Source organism: Hypoxylon trugodes, assembly GCF_022578975.1.
Source record: "Hypoxylon trugodes strain CBS 135444 unplaced genomic scaffold F4822scaffold_6, whole genome shotgun sequence".
Taxonomy (NCBI): domain Eukaryota; kingdom Fungi; phylum Ascomycota; class Sordariomycetes; order Xylariales; family Hypoxylaceae; genus Hypoxylon; species Hypoxylon trugodes.
The window spans coordinates 1,973,836-1,992,829 of record NW_026250021.1 but is presented as its reverse complement, the minus strand read 5'-3'; the positions used below and the strand labels follow the sequence as shown (position 1 = coordinate 1,992,829).

The 18,994-nt window shown below is 47.6% G+C and overlaps 5 protein-coding genes across 5 annotated transcripts; 3 read left to right on the top strand and 2 right to left on the bottom strand.

Annotated features, from left to right (window-relative positions):
• Positions 1-1,334: 1,334 nt before the first annotated feature.
• F4822DRAFT_407514 (cytochrome P450) lies at positions 1,335-3,478 on the top strand. Its single transcript, XM_051458497.1, has one exon. The coding sequence runs from the start codon at positions 1,589-1,591 to the stop codon at positions 3,227-3,229; it is 1,641 nt and encodes a 546-aa protein (XP_051313537.1). The 5' UTR covers positions 1,335-1,588; the 3' UTR covers positions 3,230-3,478.
• F4822DRAFT_407513 (uncharacterized protein) lies at positions 3,433-5,942 on the bottom strand. Its single transcript, XM_051458496.1, has one exon. The coding sequence runs from the start codon at positions 5,650-5,652 to the stop codon at positions 3,703-3,705; it is 1,950 nt and encodes a 649-aa protein (XP_051313536.1). The 5' UTR covers positions 5,653-5,942; the 3' UTR covers positions 3,433-3,702.
• A 557-nt stretch (positions 5,943-6,499) lies between these two features.
• F4822DRAFT_407508 (cytochrome P450) lies at positions 6,500-8,692 on the top strand. Its single transcript, XM_051458495.1, has 4 exons — positions 6,500-6,996; positions 7,049-7,278; positions 7,436-8,350; positions 8,442-8,692. Exons 1-4 carry the CDS (start codon positions 6,662-6,664, stop codon positions 8,585-8,587), a joined length of 1,626 nt encoding a protein of 541 aa, XP_051313535.1. The 5' UTR covers positions 6,500-6,661; the 3' UTR covers positions 8,588-8,692.
• Positions 8,693-8,791: 99 nt separating this feature from the next.
• Positions 8,792-15,919, bottom strand: F4822DRAFT_407504 (nuclear protein 96-domain-containing protein). The gene is made up of 7 exons (XM_051458494.1): positions 15,686-15,919; positions 15,215-15,333; positions 15,003-15,125; positions 11,214-14,908; positions 10,903-11,148; positions 9,238-10,851; positions 8,792-9,181 (listed from the first exon to the last, which is right to left on the bottom strand). Exons 2-7 carry the CDS (start codon positions 15,321-15,323, stop codon positions 9,077-9,079), a joined length of 5,892 nt encoding a protein of 1,963 aa, XP_051313534.1. The 5' UTR covers positions 15,324-15,333; positions 15,686-15,919; the 3' UTR covers positions 8,792-9,076.
• Positions 15,920-17,359: 1,440 nt separating this feature from the next.
• On the top strand, positions 17,360-18,480 carry F4822DRAFT_291719 (uncharacterized protein). Its single transcript, XM_051455041.1, has 2 exons — positions 17,360-17,722; positions 17,807-18,480. Exons 1-2 carry the CDS (start codon positions 17,561-17,563, stop codon positions 18,275-18,277), a joined length of 633 nt encoding a protein of 210 aa, XP_051313533.1. The 5' UTR covers positions 17,360-17,560; the 3' UTR covers positions 18,278-18,480.
• Positions 18,481-18,994: the final 514 nt, after the last annotated feature.

Below are 18,994 nucleotides of genomic sequence, written 5' to 3'. Positions count from 1 at the left end.
TCTACAAGTCAATCCACGGGCAATTTTATGTGAATACGGCAGATGCCAAACGCGTCGCGTGCCTGCCCTGGCCCATGCATTTGAAAGTTTGTTGAAGCTTGGTTCAATTCAAGTTGACACGGTGACGCGGGTCCTCCAATAAAAAAACACAGTTTGGAAGGCATATATGGTCTAATAGTTGTCTGCTCTTTCGACCTAGCAGTCACCGAACTGCCAGAAAGCCATGTGTTAGTATGGTGGTTCGGTACGGCAGGTCAGTAAAATCTTAACAAGTGTTCGGGTTTTCGTAGGTCGAGGTTCGAACCGGGACGCCGGCTCCCTCGACTGAGCTTTTTGTCATTTTTTTTTTCATATGTTGTATTTTTATTATGGCCTCGTCTACTTAATAATTTTATCAGTTTATTTTTCGGCACCGAATAACTTCAGATTTTCCTTTTGCTCTCTCATTCACCCCCGCCCTACCCCCCCAGCGGAAAGACGCGTATTCGAGGACAGCACCATAATATCTGGTGAAGAACAAAAGGCACTCGCCCGCAAATAAATTCTCCACGTGTCTTAGATGGTCAGCTCTTATCCTATGTTGTTCAATAGGGCTCCCTTTATCCCAAATGTCTCCATCTCACCAACAGACAATAGACCTTTGTTTATACCACTCCTCTCTTGTCAACTGTGGCTCGAAGTCGCGAGGCGGGGGCTTTCTAGGTAAAACTCTCATTAGTTTGAGCTTGGCACAGAACAACTTCCTCGCGATTTCCAAATCTTCATGTCCACTCGTCGTGAATTATATTCAGTTACCCAAGCACAGCGCTAGAAGACAAGAATGATCGAAAGGCTCTCAGTAAAGTAAAAAAGAAGGAAGCCCAGCTGTCAACACTGGTCTTATTGCTTTTAGTAGGAAGCATAAAACCATAAATCTCTAATTGCTATGCCATGTATTTTGGAACGAGTTCATGACTATGTACTCAGTACTTGCATATATGCTTTGATACATACGAGGCTATTCAGGGCCTCGCTTAGGTAAGGGGTCATTTTGAAGCCATTCACCAATCTAATTGCGGGGACCCTTGTCGATGTCACGTTATGATGGAGAGATCAAAAATCCTATACCCATAGATATTAATTGAATGAAGCTTACCTCGGATTTAAATTTTTAATTTTATAGAGAAAATTGATATTTTCCAAAAAAAAAATAGATCAGAGGCATTCCGTGTATCATCGTCGCCTCTTCAACAAGCCACTATTTTGAGTTATTGAATAGGTAAGTAGTTTTTATTTCCTTAAAAGATTATGAAGCCACGACATAAGGAAGAAACAACTTGGAAGTCAAATATAGCGTACTTTTAACGTACATGAGAAAGCTGTCTCATTATAACTTAATAATATGCCTACCTGGAAGGGAGCCCACGGGGCAAATAAGGGGCGTGGTTCTACTTGCCCCTTATTTGCCACCAAGAGCATATAAAATTATAGACGTTTGTAATACGTTAAACTGACATGAAATTACAGAAAACACTTCTCATCATGAGCTTATAACCCAGCTCAACTCACTAGAGTTCAAATTCATGTTCAAACAAATACAAGACAGACAATGAGAAACAAAATGGCCCTCACAGACCTATCGCCGGAGCAGTGGCCCCTCTCCGCTAGCGCCACAACTCTCATCGGCGCCGCCACTCTCTACTTCATCCTATACCACATCTCCTCGCGCAAACTCGACCCACGCGAGCCTCCCATCCTAGCGCCATCCATCCCCATAATCGGGCACATCCTGGGCATGGCGCTCTGGGGCGGCGCCTACATAAAAAACATCGGTATCCGACGGCGTGACCTCCCCATCTTCACCCTCCCCGTCCCCGGATCCCGGATCTACGTCGTAGCCGACCCACCGCTAGCCGCCGCCGTACAGCGCGCATCCAAAATCCTCTCCTTCACCCCTATAGTCCCAGAAGTCACGCAGCGGGTGCTCGGCCTGGACCCCGCGACCATGGAAATCACGCGACAGAACCTAGACCCCGGGCCGGGGGATGAACGCGGTTTTCTGGCGGATATCCAGGATATGGTTTATCAATGGCTAGGCCCAGGTGATTACCTCGCAGAGTTAACGCTGGATGCAGCGCGTGAGATGCGCGATGACATCGCCGCTTTTGCTTCTTCTTTACCCCCGACCCCCACTCCCACCGCCCCCACCGAATCCACGGATATGCTCGCCTGGGTACGCCACCTCGTCAGCACATCTACCGCGCGCTACCTCTACGGGCCCCAGAATCCAATTGCTCTCAACCCGTCCCTCGAAACCGCATTCTGGGATTTCGATCACGGACTCGGCTCGTTATTGATGAGTATCGCGCCGTCTATAACCGCGCGACGCGCGTATCTCGGCCGCGAGCGGCTGTCTGCTGCGTTATTGACGTATCTACAAGAAGATCTACACACGAAGAGTGGGTCTAAGATTGTCCGCGAAAGAGTCGCTATTGCGCAGCGACACGGATGGACACTACCCGCGATCGCGCGAGAGGAGTTGTCGTTTCTGTTTGCGGGGATTGTGAATGCGACGACGTCGACGTTTTGGATTTTATTGCATTTATACGCGGATCCGAAGTTACTCGCGGATGTGCGACGGGAGGTAGAAGCTGTCCTAATTAAAGGGGAAGGGAAGGGGAATAAGAAGACGTTGCGTATGAACGACCTTCGGGATTCTTGTCCTGTTCTTGTGGCTGTGTACCGCGAGTGTCTGCGTCTTGGCTCTGATACGTACTCGACGCGATTGGTTAAGGAAGACTTCCTACTAGCAGATACGTACTTCTTAAAGAAAAACTCGGTAGTACAGATCGCGGGCGGTGTGATCCATGCCGATGCGCGCATTTGGGGGAACGATGTTGAGGAGTTTAATCCCGGGCGATTCCTCACGGAAAAGCCGCAACAACAAGGAGAAGAGAAAACCAAACAGAAGAATACTTTCCACCCCGCCGCTTTTCGGGCCTTTGGTGGTGGTAAGACGTTGTGTCCCGGACGCCACTTTGCTATGAATGAGATCCTGGCTTTTGTTGCTCTGGTTATACTACAGTTCGACATGAAGCCTGCGCGTGGAGACCGCATCGAGGTACCTTCGAAAAACGACGGAGTTCTGCCTGTGCATATTTTAGAACCGATGCGTCCCATTGAGGTGTTGATCACGAAACGCGAGGATGGGTTTGCAAGGGGTGGTTTGGATGTTGAGTTTGTTGTGTGATGGTAGAATTGCTTAATGGTTAGGTATTATAAATAGTATATGAGAGATGGATGACTAGACGTTTATATGGTGATAACAGCGGTTAGTATATATGGGTTACGCTGGAGATATTTTGACCGGGGTTGATGCCGCATTGGCAAGAGGCTTAATACGCGGGGTATGTCTATACTCAATCCCTTGAGGGGATAAGCTTCTATATATACATTTTATCATTCTTACCTCGGATATATATAATCTTTTTTATCTTTGGATGCGGTCAACCTGAGTGAATAACGCGACTAATCGAAAGCACTACGGGGAATTTCACGTATGTCGTGGTATTATAATTTAGGCGTCTGTCTATTTGAAAATTGTAGAAGATGGTCTATACATCGCTATGCCGTTAATCACGACTATCTTGGCTCTTGCCCAACCACATTCATGCCCACCATTCACCTTATCATCGATCCGAACGACGTCGTCCATCCAATCAATCAAACCTCATACGATGATCCTTGAAGCCACTCATCGAGGCGATGTCTCCTTCTCCACTCCGCGAACTTGGGACGATTGCGCTCCGCCGCGCCCCCGAAAAGCTGCCTATGCATTATGGGCACCCGCTGCGAAAGCGTATAGTCCTCTAACGCAAAACCCAAACCCGTCTCTATAAATGCGACGCTCTCTGTCTTCCGTGAGTATACCAAATCCTTGGCAGGTTGTGTCGTGGTAACTATTGGCCGCCGCGTGCGCTCACTTTTCGTAGTGATCTCAACAAGACTCCCTGAAAGTCCCACAAACAAGGTGGGCGAGTCGTCTGATGGTGATGCGAGCGAATATACCGGCGAGGTATCGCTGGTCGGAGAGTACGATGTTGGAAGCCACATGTTGAAGTTTGGTCTGGAGAAGTCTTGTCGTGAGAGAGCGTGCCAGCGGCAACGTCGGCCAGAAATATGGTCGCATGTAGCGCGATTATCCGAGAAATATGGCTTGAGTACGGGAACTGGGGGTCGAGGCGTTGGATAAGGTGCATCGTTGCCACAGGGAAGACCCTCGGTATGATAGTATCCCTTAGGCCAACGGTAGTCGAAAACTTTGAGTACTGGGGAATACGCGCTTCCCGCAACGAACCTTTCTAGGCCATGGGAAAGAAGGGCGTTGATTGGGGTTGAGAGATCGAAATTGTCCTGGAAGATCCTATCGGTTGGTGAAGGCGAGCGAAGGTCCTGAAGGCGAATGGTTCCATCGGCCCACGAACTCAGCACGGAATTTCCGCCACCGCTGGCAACCGATCGAGTATCCACCGGCAGGATTGATCGGATTGTTTCAAACTTATACTCATCAACACCATTGGTCTGGCTGCTAGACTTGGCCGCGTAAGATATTTCAATGCCCGTTGGTGTATTTTTCAGATACTGAAGCGGGTTATAACCTTTATTCAGGCCTACCGCCAAAGTGTCTTCGTTCACGAATTTGACGGTTCGGATAAATTCGAACGTTCCAGGCCCTCCTCTATCGTCTTTCAATGATAAAGCTTCGTCGGCCCATACATATGGCGAACTCCCTTCTTCAGAATTATTTATGGCGGGGTCATTATGAACGGTTTGTCTGTCCTTAACAAGAGGGTACATCAGGATACTCTGTTTAGTTGCTGCCGCGAGCACCCCTTGTTTATAGTTAACATCGAGGGATTGAATATCAGTCTGGCGTATAGCCTCGTTATTGGGTTGGTCGGGTCTATTAGAGCCTTTGAAGCTTAGTAGTGTATTGCCAAAATCGTCAGTACCCATAGAAAGAAGGTGAAGCTGACCGCTTGCCCTGCCTACTAATACTTGGGGTTCATCTCCTTGGCCGTATTTGCATTTATCGCCCTTCAATATGGATACCGATGTGACATCATCTCTGCCGGAATGGTACCCGGATGCAGCACCCCGACCGCAAAGCCATTCGTCGGTAGGCGGCTTAGGTCCCCGATTATGTCGTAGCAAGCCAAACACATCTTCTCCGGCACCCCAAAATATGATATCTTGAGCGTCATTGCCTTTGTGTTGATGATAAGCGTCGACTAAGATATTGCTGGGAATCGACTGCCAGGTAGATAGTGGGTCGGGACCCCAAGTGCGATGTTTGGATGGAGGCTTGAGGACGTCGATGGCAAGAGCGCGTCTGTCCCAGTCTCTCGACTGCGTAGTCAAGGAGCGAGCACGTGCCCTCCACTCATCTGTGGATGAGACTTCGGATAATTTGAAGGTGTTAAAACGTGATGTAATGAATATACGCCATCCGCTCTCCGAAATAAGGCGATGTAAGCCCTTACATGTTGCACCTAAATGAGCTACACTCCCTGCCGTATCTAGGTAGGTTAATATGATGTAGAGAATGTCGGTTGGTAAGGACGTGAGACTTGGGACATCATCTGAAATTCTGAGTGACCCAATGGATTCCATTATTTCAATGTGTATCTTTTAGTAAGAAGTATCATAGGTTAAGAAGGTATGTAGAAGATTGAGATGCGTTTTAAGATGTATAATATTTCTTTTTCTTATACGAAATTAAAGAAGTCGGAAGTCGGTGACTATGACGTAGGTCCGTGGCAATTATTAAACAGTAAAATTTGATATATGATCGTACGTAAGCTGTCCATAATTCTAGGTTAGGTCAATGATAAAATAATAAATTTCGAATAAAATGATCTAGTATAATTGGTAACATGTTTGTTATTTTATAATGTTGAGGCATCAGAAAGTTGAGAGGAAGGAAAATCGATGCGGATATTCGTTCAGTGGGTCGAAGTTAAAAAGCGCTAAAAAGTACACTAAATTTGTGTGTCATTCTTGCTATAACAGCTGTAGCCAATACTTATCCCGACATTGTATAACATTATTCCATCATCGTCATAAGTCCAAATAAGAGTCACAATTCATTTAAATTAGATAATTACTGGTCTGAATAATTAAATAATTCATTTCCATATCCTGTTTATTTTTGTGATTAATATTCATGTTGGCTTAGGCATCTTAAAATACCCATAGCTGTGTCATCGAGTCCTAACCCCTTAGGTAGGCAACAACCGCTAGAAAAGGACCCCTAATTTCCTGAATACCTAGGGGATACGGCTGATAACCTTCATTGGGATTTTAGCGAAGGAAGCGAAAACTCAAAGACTTGGTTGTTTATCACGATAACTCTTATAGAGAGATACTGGGAATAGCTTCACATATTGCATTAAGCAATGCCGGCTCAAGTGAGGAGGGGCTTTGATAATGATGCTCGTTGGAGATATCAACTTCAACTTGTTCGTAAACGGGCCTCAGACTAGGACTTGAAATTTGAAGGATGGATATGTGATTTACTCAAGCCTTTGAGATATATATTTTAATTCTCATCATATCAATCCTCATATTTGAGTATATACCTTCCTTTTGAAATGGTTGAAGTGTGATATTATCTTCTATTATGGCTACACTCAACACCCCTGATTTGTATACTTCAACTATACTCATCCTAATATTAGCATTCCTATACCAATATGTGCTCTACTCTGCCCTAATATCACCACTTTCCAGAATTCCAAAGGCCCACTGGTCGTGTTCTATATCACCAGTTTGGATTCTATGGAACCGATTCAACCACCGCGAAAACCGCACATTACATGCAGCTCATAAGCGGTTCGGGCCGGTTGTACGCATAGGTCCTAACGAGCTGAGCGTCAACAGCGCCGATGGCGTTAAAACCATCTACCAGGGCGGTTTCGATAAGCATCAGTGGTACTCACTCTTCAATAACTATGGGTATTCGTCTCTACTTGTTACGGTAGATCACTGGCACTAATATACAGGATAGAGTCTCATGCATGTTCTCATCCCTGGAGTCCAAACAGCACTCACAGAGGAAGCGTATGGTTTCACACGTATACTCAAAATCATATCTACACGCCTCCCCAGCTCTCGCAGCACAGGCCGACGTCATTATAAATGAACGGCTAATGCCGCAGCTGGAGGCGTCTGCATCTATGAACTCCGCCGGACATCCGCACGCGATCGACGTACATTCATTCTTCTGTGCTACCGCTAGTATGTGGCGTTGAGTCTTGTCATTTCCCCTCTTTTGGCTTGCCCGAGGGATTTTATCTTATTTTCCATTTCCGGAGTTACTGTTGCTGCTCGGAAGCCCTTCTATAACTACCGTGTTATATTTACAGACCGCCGAATTCTAACCCCTTACTCGTAGTGGACTTTATATCATCATACACTTTCGGCCTCCCTCGCAGTGCCGACTTCCTCCGGCGCTCATCCTACCGCGCGCACTGGCTAGTTCTCTACGCCACGCGTGAGGGAAACGGTTTCTTCGCACAAGAACTCCCCAAACTATCCCGTGTCCTATCTCTCATCGGTATCGATCTAATCCCCTCATGGGTCACAGCCGCAAACCACGAGCTCGAAGCCTGGTGTAAGGAACATAGCGATGCTGCTATCCGCTTCCTAGAAAACGAGGAAACAAAAGGCTCCGTGCTGGACACCGCGGGTGATCCAGTCGTCATACGCGCTCTCCTCGCAGGCCTCGATAAAGAAGCTACAACATCGCATGAACCCATCCCACCCCCGCAACGTGACTTAATAATTGCATCCGAAATCATAGACCACGTCCTAGCCGGCCAAGAAACAACCGGCGTCGCACTGACATATCTCACATACCACCTGTCCCGCTCCCTCCCATTACAAGAAACACTACGCCGGGAACTTCTAACCCTATCCCCTAATCTAAAACTCAACAACGGCAGAATAAACACATATTCCGACCCCAAACACCTCGATTCCCTCCCAGTCCTTAACGCAGTTATAACAGAAACAATCCGACGATACACTCCAGCCGGCGGACCCGAGCCACGCGTTACACCCACCCAATCATGCCGCATCGGGCCCTACAAAGTCCCCGGCGGTGTACGGGTATCCGCTTCACCGTATAATATACACCGCGACGAAGTCGTGTTTCCGGACCCCGAGACGTGGGATCACACGCGATGGCTTCGGGGACGACATGATGGCAACGACAACAAGGAGGAGAGGGAGAGGGATGTATACCGAAACTTTTGGGGATTTTCGAGTGGTGGGAGAATGTGTCTAGGATCGAATTTTGCTATGCATGGTAGGCTCTAGGTCTCTTTTCCATACCGTCTACCCCTTCGCTTGACGTGCAAATTTATAAGTGGGCATTTCATTAATGGATATGGTAACAGAAATGAAACTCGTGATCGCCGCCATCTACTCTAACTACACTAGTCATATTATCAATGACGAGGGAGTTGAGCAGACCGATGCGTATACGGGGCGCCCGAAAAGTAACTCATTATACTTGCGCTTTGAGAGGATTATGGAAGATTAAAGAGGAACTAGTAGTTCGTTGGCGAATAATAATATGTATAGATAACAATTTGAAGAGTATATATCAGATAAACATAGTATTCACCAATACCTACAAATTCATTGACAAGGGTTTGTCATTTATATGAAATGTGATAATTCATGTATGATGATTCAGCGTGGTAGTATGACTTATCGAAAAAACCGATTCACAACTGGCATTAAATAAAACAATTAGTTTTGGGTATTAGCAGATTTTATGCTACCTACTTAGTGAACTATGCTACATAAGTCAAATGCTCCGTGGTGCCACCCTTACGACAAAAAGTCGTTCCAAACACAGCCTTTGCTCACTGGGCTATTCCATCGAGCCTCCCAATTTTCATGCTGAACGAAGTATCTACTATAGGTACCTTCCTCATCCCAAGCAAATTTGGGCGTACTAATTCACTCGCGTGTTGTTTACCCGGGTCCACTCATCGAGGTTTCTATATTTTCCCCTCCTTTTTCATTAGCTAGCTATGACCGTTGAGTAGTGAGACCAAGCCAGATCCCGGGAGTGCTTTAGAAGCACATCTTCCGTCATGGGTAGGTGCAATATTCTTTCATGCTCCATCTGGTTTACAGCGTTAGTAATGGATAAGGCGATAAAAAATTGAAGGGGTGACTAACCTCTCCTTTGGTAGCCATATTGGTTACCACCTTCGCTACCTCTGCCGCCATATCCGTCAAAGCGGCATATTCCTTGATACCAGCTTCCGGTGCATTGCCATGCATAGCTGGTAGCCCTTCGAGTAGAGCGTTAACTAGAATGGAGGGTGGGTGCTCAGATCGTCGTTGGCAGCCCATTAGTTGGAGGAATGCCTTGTAAATTTCGCCTCCGACATTCCAATCGGGAACTTGTGAGTGGTGACCCTCGAATTGTTGGAGAAGGTCCGCTAGTGCGTCATATTCGCGCTCTATTATGGTTATGGGAGCGACCTCCTTAGTGAAGGTACGATGAGCATCGGCCCACGATTCTGCACGGAGCAGGCACTGGACTTCAGCAGCTGAATCTTTCTTGACACTCCGCATAAACAATGCCTTTGAATGCCAAATCCATTGCTTTGGAACATTGTAATCAGTCACAAGTTTTCTGAAGCTGCTTGACTCTTCGTTACCGATCAAGCCGGCGTGCCTGCAGAGATGATCCTGGATGGCCTTGGATCGTGCATCGGGATCGGAAAGATGTAGGAGGACGAAGATTGCCTCTAACCAACTCCCTTCATTTATCAGCTGGGCTGCGAACGAGACAGTGGCAGCATCAGCCTTTTCAATAGCATTCTTTCCGAACGAAACACGTCCAGTCGAGGTCAACGCCTGTCCCAATTGCCAAGATAGACGGTAATCGAGGGGAGAAAGTTGGGAATTTTCTGGTCGTAGTATCGCTTCCAAATCCACCTGATTGTCTGAGTATAGACATAGCAAGCCCCAAAGCAGATCCTGTCTCTGCTCCTGATCCGGGTCGTTCCAAATACTCTTGATACCTTGTTCAATAAACCAAGTAGTAGGTGGCAATTCCCTATCTTGCTCTACGTCTTCTCGGTATTTCTCTACTGCGTCTGCAATGCTGTCCTCTGTAGAAATCGCATACCAGAGCCTTAGACCGAAAGCTTGCTGCCAATTGAGACCAAACTTTTTGGAGATGAGGAATGACTCAGTACGGTTCTCCAGTGCTCCTTTGGTACCCTCACATGCACAAACGTTACCGCTGAGCATTTCATAGAGTGCACGAATAGGTCGCGAGAATTCGGAAAGCACATTCGCTTCTTGCCATTCTTTCATCTGCTCCTTTATATCCTTCTTGACCGCATCATTAGTGCCGATAAGGGAAATGAGGGTAGCAAGACGGAAATTTTTGCCATCAAGGAGGTGTTTGCAAGCTTCAGCGACTCGATGGCCGGATAAGGAAACCAATGCCTTCTCCTCGCTCGATCCTGCCATGGCAGCCATCCTGCTAGTCTGATCTTCTACCGTGCGTTCCCAAAACCTGGATAATCCTTCTCGGCGTAGTTTCTCAGAGGCGTCAGTATTATTTTGAAGGTCCGCGGGGATCTTGACGTTATCGAAGAGGACGCTGGCAAGCTCCCAAACAAGCCTTTCGTGTTCTTCGGCTGTGTTCTTTGCATTGCCTCCAACTGCGAAATCTTTTAGGCTCGTCTTGGGATGTAATCTGATAGCAGGCACACCATCGATAAGTTGAACTTGTGTTAACTTGGTGTGAGCATCAATAGCTCTGGCTGACATCTGAATTTTCATGTTAGGTACATTTTGGTATGCTTGGATTTTCGCACATACCTCATTTGTGAATTTTGCGATCCTAACGTCCTGGGATTCAGACACAATGCCACCCTTGAGCACCGTCATTAACCCATTCTTTTCAGTGATACGACCGGATCTTCCGAATGCTGTGCTACTTGGTGTAGCGGAGAAGACAAGAGTACCATTCGGTCCCCATGTAGGTCGCATGGTATCATGCCATATTCGGTCTTTATCGTCCATATTACTCTCATCAAGGTGTTTAGTCTGTCGTTTGTATGGCCACTATATGAACACAACTTAGTACATTGGGGTCCCTAGCAAATACGTAAGTAGAGTCTGCTACTAACCTTAACACCCTTAGGTCGTACCGATGCCTGGAAAGTCTCAGCCGGGGCTTTGGCTTTCTCAAACAATGAGTTCATCAAGTCGATACTTGTTGCAAAGCCGCGGCCATCTGGTACAATGCGTTTCTTCAAAGGGGACGCTTCTTGTGCAACCTCACTAACCGTACGGTGACGATCAGCCTCATTGATGGTTCTCAAAAGCGCTCGATCTCGTTTCTGAGGACTGATTGTCTTACTGAGCATATCCATCCAATCGTCTCCAGAAGAAACCTGAACTTTCATCGGTGTTGCCGAGCCCTTGATCGCACGCATTCGGGCTCTCATAATACCAGCGGGAGTTTCCTGCACTGCATCGAATTGAGAACCGTCGAACGAGTTGTCATCTTGCTCCGCGGCGAGATGGTGTCCGGGGGAAGCACTCGCATCTTCCTGTGTCTCGGACATCTCATATTCATCATCCATTTCCTCTTGATCCATAGGGATTAGAGCTTGGGATGTAGAACCCACGGAGCGATCAGCTAAAAAAGACTGTCGAGATTGGGTAACTTCTGCCATTTCCGGTTCCTCATTCGCATAAAAATCATCCTCTGCGTCGAAAGCGCCGGGAGGAGCTGGGCGACTTCGTCTACCATCGTATACAATACTACTCTCAGAACCGGCGTCTTCCGCGCTAACGGAAGATGTTGGGGAAACAGTCCTGTTCGGCGCATAGATTAACACCGCCTCGGAAGGCCTTGGCTCGGCATCTTCCTCCTCGTCTGATTCATCGAGGCCATAGGTGGTAAAATGCTCGACAGAGAATGTCCACTCGCCTGTCTCCGCGTTGTAATTCTCAAGTTTCGTATCGGGGATTCTCTTAAGACGTTCAATGTGCTTCGTTAGCGAGGTTGGCTTTCCCTTTCTTGAGGCGCGAGGCCAAGAATTCTCGAGGTTGATTATAGCAGGTACATTCAAACCTTTACCAACCGGCGGTTTCTTCGCCGCATTGGGATAAACGGTTGCGGTTCGCGGCTCCAGGATAACGATACTGTGGAAGATATTATCGATATCAACTAAGTTCAAATCGACAGGAACCTTGAACTTTACGTAGCCTACATTGTCGCGGCCAACAGTGAAACCGGATACCTTCTGACGCTGAACTCTGTTCATCTCCTGGATTTCCTCTTTAGTCGGGGACATCCAATAATTGCCAGGTTCCCCGTCACCCGCTGCGGTTGCAGGGCTCTGGGTTTGCGGTGATGCAGTTTCTTCCTCGTGCACGACTGCCAACTCGTTACCCTTCACTTGTTCCATTTCAGGCGCGGCACTTGACTTAGAGCCATTGACCCCATTAGTGTTCTTAGGTCGAATGTAGCCTAGTTGCTCTGCGCTTGGGGTCGAAGTAGCTGAGCCGTTCACGGCTTCACTGTCCTCAGTGGCATCAACGTTACTGGTATCAAAGCTAACTCGTTTAGTTAGCTTTCGAGAGCTGTTTGGTGTCTCGGGCGTGGGCTTGTCTTTGGTAGGTGTCGAGAACAAGTCACTACGCAAGTCTCTGTTAATAACCAATTTCTTGACGCTGTTGTTACCGTATAGTCTCGACCCGGAGCTAGCGGAAAATGCGCCCGGAGCTAGAATACTATCTTCGATATTGAAGTTGCGACGAAGGTTACTCGTCGAAACACTTTTAGCGAGGGAATTGCCAAGACTACGTGATAAACTACCACCCAATAAGCTCTGCGACATCGTGCCTGGGGTACTAGCCACGCTTGAGGGACTGTTTGGAGTGCCGTATGTGCTATAAGAAAAGCCGTACCCACGCTTTTGCGGTGTCACAAAACGAGGGGCCGAAGAGGCGTTGAGCTTGTAATACGGAAGAATTGATGGCTTTCGGGCTTGTTTTCTACCCGTTGGGGTTGCAAGAGGACCAGGGTCGGCGATCTCGCTACTTCCAAGGTTGGAAAATAGGGATCCATAGGCATTAGGATCATTGATGCTGGCGGTCAGAGAAGGTGCACCCTGGCTGGCCTGTGAGTTTCCAAATAGGGAACTGTTCATGTTGTTTTGTGGTTGTTGCTGTGCACCTGGTACTCCAAAGAGGGACGAACCCTGCTGATTGTTCTGGTTCCCGAAAATACCACCACCAGTTTGTTGTGTAGTACTTCCGAATAGGGAGGGCTTCTGTTGATTTTGACCGCCAAGACCTCCGAATAAGCTGCTGCCTTGTTGGGGTTGCTGCTGATTTTGGTTATTTTGACCTAAGCCACCAAAGAGACCACCTCCAGTATTTGTATTCTGGGGCGTGGCTGCATTGGCAAACAATCCCGTGCCTGTGCCAGTAGCAGGCTTATTGCCAAATAGACCGCCGCCCTGGTTATTGTTTGGTTGGCCAAAAGAATTGTTGGCAGTGGTCGAATTAGCAAAGATACCACCGCTAGTTCCACCAGTATTATTGGAAGCCCCGAAAAGACTTGTACCTGCCGGTTTCTGTTGGTTGTTACCAAAAAGAGAGGTTCCCGTCTGTTGTTGGTTCTGGTTTCCGAAGGCACCGCCGGTACTACCCCCAAACGAGCCACCGGTATTTTGCTGATTTGTATTAGCGAATAAACCACCGCCGCTGTTACCAGCATTTTGAGCGGTATTATTGCCACCAAAGAGACCACCACCAGTATTACCACCGGTACCAAAAGCCCCACCTCCGGTGTTGTTGCCAAAGCCACCGCTTGTGGCATTGTTATTCGTGTTACCGAAACTAAAGCCAGACTTTTGTTGGTTATTGGCGCCGCCAAATAATCCGCTCCCGGTGTTCGTATTGTTGTTAGTAGCCCCGAACCCCGTGCCAGTGTTTCCTGTATTGCCAAAACCAGTGCTTCCAGAGCCGAATAGACCGCCTGTCTGCGCCGGCTGAGTTGTGGGAGTGCTGTTGAACAAGCCACCGGTTGTCGCAGGCTTGCTTCCAAATAGTCCACCAGAATTATTATTTGCACCAAATCCGGCGGTATTGGTGTTATTCTGCCCGAAGGTGCTAGATGTACCGGTACCTCCGAAAAGACCGCCTGTGCCAGCGGTATTTGTGGGTGTGCTCGTGCTGCCGAATGCGTTCGATGTCTGTTGGTTACCAAAGCCACCGAACCCAGAACCGACACCAAATGTTCCAGTACCGGATGTGCCACCGAAGCGACGGCCAGCTACGTAATCAGCAAGTCTTAACTCCTCGGCAGACCACTTTTTGTAGGGATCCTGAAATAGAATGTTCTGATAAGAGTTTTGCGCACTGGAGGTATTATTCTCCTTTTCCACAAAGGGCGAGAAGCTTGTGATATTGGCTGTACCGGGAGGATCCCCTACTGGACCACCTAAAGCTGTACTAGCAGGTGTGTTCGATGTACCGCCGAATGCACCAAAGCCAGTTGATGTGTTGGTGTTATTGGTTGCATTTCCACCGAAAAGTCCACTACCTGAGGTGCCTGTGTTCGTCGCTCCGAAGGCAGGTTTGTTGTTGGCGCTGTTTCCGAAGATAGAACCGCCAGTACTGCCGCCGAAAGGGGTGGATGTCGAGGCATTATTACCAGCCCCGAAGCCGCCGAAGCCGCCGCCGCCACCAGTAGTCGAAGTAGTAGAACCACCGAACAAGCCACTGCCTGTACTCGTAGCTGTACCGCCGAAGGTAGGTTTCGCGCCGAAGGCACCCGTGTTGCTTGTCGAGCCGAACGCACCACCTAGAAATATGTCACGTTAGCTAGCTAGTCCGAGCAAGATATAGAAGGCAGTATAGAAAATGATGAGACAGTTCGGTAGCAAGACGGCACTCACCGGTGTTTCCACCGAAGCCGGATGATGTGTTGCCAGAGCCAAATAGGCCACTACCACCACCACCACCGGCGGTATTATTAGGGGTACCAAAACCGCCAGTGTTACTATTGTTTGCGCCAAAGCCTTTGGAAAGCATACCCGGTTAGTTGGGTGCTGGGTCTATATAGGGGTATACGGGCTAAAGAGTAGGGAAAAGAAACATCAATGCATACCTGTGTTGGCTGTGTTGCTGGCACCAAATCCACCGAAACCGGTAGAAGTGCTGTTATTATTGCCGCCGAAACCACTACCACTACCGCCGAAGCCACCGAAGCCCGACATGATAGTAGCGCTGTAAATGAGGCGAACGTCCTTAGGTCAGCTCGAGGTACGCGGCCGGTAAAGATGACGACGAGGAAAGAGCGCGTTTGACGCGTAGATTAGAGTATGTAAGGAGTGTGACGATATTAAGTAGAGGAAGACATGGAATGTGTGACGGACAGTCGGTCGTCGAGGGTGACGGTCGATTAGAATGACGAGAGGAAGATAATAGTCGTGTAATAATAGTAGAGAGCAGGCGATGAGATGCGCGGGAAGAAGAAAAAAAAGTATCGCAAAACAAGGGTTCGACCTTTTTTTTTTTTCTGCGATCCGCGCTGCTGGGGCCAGGAAGGCGGATGGGGAAAAAAGAGGATTTAACGTACGTGAAGACCTCAATTCAGATGGAAAATGGAGGAATACAGATGTGAAAAAGGGTGGCAAAGATCGTGATAGAATGGGAAATGGTCAATGGTGGAAATACCTACGAGCGCGAGTAGGATATCCGGACCAAGGATAGAAACAAAAGTGAGATTGTAGAAGATGCCGTAGTAGTGACGGGTTAGCTTTTTGGGTGGAAAAGTAATAAGGTAGAGAGAATTGACACGGTTGGGTTGACTGGGACTGGGGACAGGGAGGAGACCGGACCACCTAGGTTCTTGCTTGCTAGAGAAATTCGACTGGTCGTAATTGCGTTGTGAGAATGCAAAGAGTGGGTCGGTACTAGTTTGCTGCACGGGACCTGCCTGTTGCCTTAGAATTATGACTCTATGTATGGTGTACATAATTACATGATTACATAATCGCATACAACATGAGCATTTGCACTTTACCAGAAGCAGAGGAAGAATTCCATTCAACTTAAACCATAACATCAAAATAACAAAGAAACTTGGACATGTGCATGCCATAACTCATGACAACGTAGAATGCATCCACGGAAATAATCTATTGTCTGATTTTTCACACCAGTGTCTGTCTGTCTGTCTATCTGCCTGCAGTCAAAATTGAACATTACCATTTTTACAAAAAGGAGCTTGGGCCATATATATATTACGTAACCTTGCAGAGCTATATATGTACCCAAGTATCAAATTTATCGATCCACAGCCAATTATGAAGCACAGTTTGGAAATGATCATAGCCACTCCTTTTACTTGAACATGAATAATACCAAATTTGTCAATTTGATTAATTTCCAACAGTATAATTGTATAATTCTAGATGAATATACATATGATATTAGAACCTATGTCAGAATTCTTTTTATTTTTATTCGTTGTAAGATGTATAAGAAACCCGTATTTTTATTGATCTCATAATAGTATCGTGACGGTGAAGCTCGAAGCTCCTCAGTATGTACATCGGATACCTAGGCGATAGGCGCTATTCCGTAGAAGTACGGCGCATCGTAGCTGCTAAGCCCGGAAGGGATTATTACATTTTTAGTGGGACATAGCTTAGACTTGTACCTATTTAGGTACCGCAGCAAGCCTAAGGAAGTACCTATCAAGCGCGTCTACGTGTATCCCATTTTCATTTTCGTGAACCGCGCCCAACCCCCTGACTTTTTAGTACCTCTTACCGGCTTCCCATGCAAGAAGAAGAAAAAAAAAACATCGCGAGGAGGTCGACCTACCTACATGCAAGTATACACAACGGAAAAAGGGAACGTTGGGAAAAAAAGAGAGGGTACAATAATAAATAATAATTCATTCGTCTTAATTAATACGGCCAGTATAATCCATTGAACCCGACAAATCATTACCTCGAATTCGAAGTTATACATCCTATAATTCGTTACATTATCGCGCGGCTCTTCTCTACTCTTTTTTTTCCCTTCTCCAACCGTGCGCATACCGCCTCTTATCCCCAGGTCACCTACCTACCTATTTCTCCAAGCTCTTATCCCTAGCTGGAGCTTCGCGACTACTTCATATATACTACGCGCAAATCGCGATTTCGCGTCGGTGAAGGTATACCGAGCTTACACACTAATTGCTCGTTTGGATATCGTGTTTCTTGTCGACGCAAGCCTCAATTCCCAATCGCATACAATTGCATACGAACCACAGCTCGCCTGGCCGACAGAAGCTCTAATACCTCGAAGCGCCAATTCCTACCTAATTATAATCGCCATTCAAACGAATAAACCAACCTATTCGACCTTGCCAACACGACTTAGAAACTGTCGCGTAAGAAAAAGAGCCATCCCCCAAGAGCCGCGCGCTCAAGGTATCACACACAACCAGGAGGAGAGCATGAACAACTACGCCAGCAGCGCCATGAACGACTACAACGCATCAGCGCGGCCGGGCTCCGCAAGACCAGGCTCGCGCTGGGCACCACCAGTGCGCAACCCGGAAACCGCAGAACCATGGGATCAAATCAGCGACGAACACCGGAACGAAATTAACGATTGCGTGAGTACAACCAGGACTACATATACATACATATATGAGAGGAAGGGAAAAAACCAAAAACTAACTAACACGTCCACGAAATAGTTCCACCTCTTCGACATGAACAAAGACGACCACCTCGACTTCAGCGAATTCCGCTACGCCCTCCAAGCCCTGGGCTTCTCGAACCTATCCCGCGCCGACCTAATCGCCTCCTTCAAAAGCGCCGCGCGTCCACGCGCAGGCTGGACACCTCTCCCATCCCTGCCCAACCAACCCCCGCCCCAACCAACACCCGGCGTAGTCGATCTCCGCCTCTCGCGCGAAGCTTTCCAAGCCCTAGCCGCCAGACACGTAGCCTCCAGAGACCCGCGCGAAGAGCTTCTAAAGACATTCTCGCTATTCGATCGCGGAGCTAAGGGTTTAGTAACCGTCGATGATTTACGCGCCGTTGTCAAAGAACTCGGCGAGGACGTACCGGATAACGAGCTCCGCGGTATGATTGAGCAATTCGATGTCGAAGGGAAGGGAGGCGTGAGCCGTGAGGAGTTTCTAGGGATTTTCCTGGATAGGTGACCACGTATAACCGCAACGGCATTGTGAAGGCAATGTGAAAACAACCAGCTCCGCGGTGTGTTTAAGCGGCAAGTGAGATAGAGTATGTCTACCTCGCTTCGCTTCGCTGGCCTCGGGGAGGAGATGGAAGGAAGTAGGGGAGTATAACTACTCCGATCCCTTCCATCTGTCCTATACTCGAGCCCGAGGGATGAAGAAAGGGGATGCAGAGGAGAAGAATAAGTAAAGCGGCAAGCCGAGAAGTAGCCGTTCGAGACAAGACATAAGGCGATGAGACAGTTAAATCACGCTAGAGCATGCAAGCAAAACAGCATGCCGCGTGGAGAGAAGCAGAAGCAGACGAGTAGCGTGGACAGAAATGGAACCCTCTAAAATACCAACAATAGGTTCCATTTAATTCACATCACTACACCATTAGGGGATTACAACACGTCAGAGAACCCGTGTCGGAATGGCAGGTGGCAGGTAATAGGTGGCGGTGATAAGGGGTTGGAGTTGTATATACCCACAAGGCTTTGCGTACCGGAGTATGGACAGTTGCACTTTTACAGCTTGGTTTTTTTAGTTTACACGCACAGGGTCTGTTCAGCATTCGATTGACAGGTTCGAAAACAAAAAATTGGGAGGAAAAACCACATGGAGGCGTTTAGGGAAAGGCAGGTGAACATATGGATATACATGGGATATGTATACATATACACGTCCAGCCATAAGCAA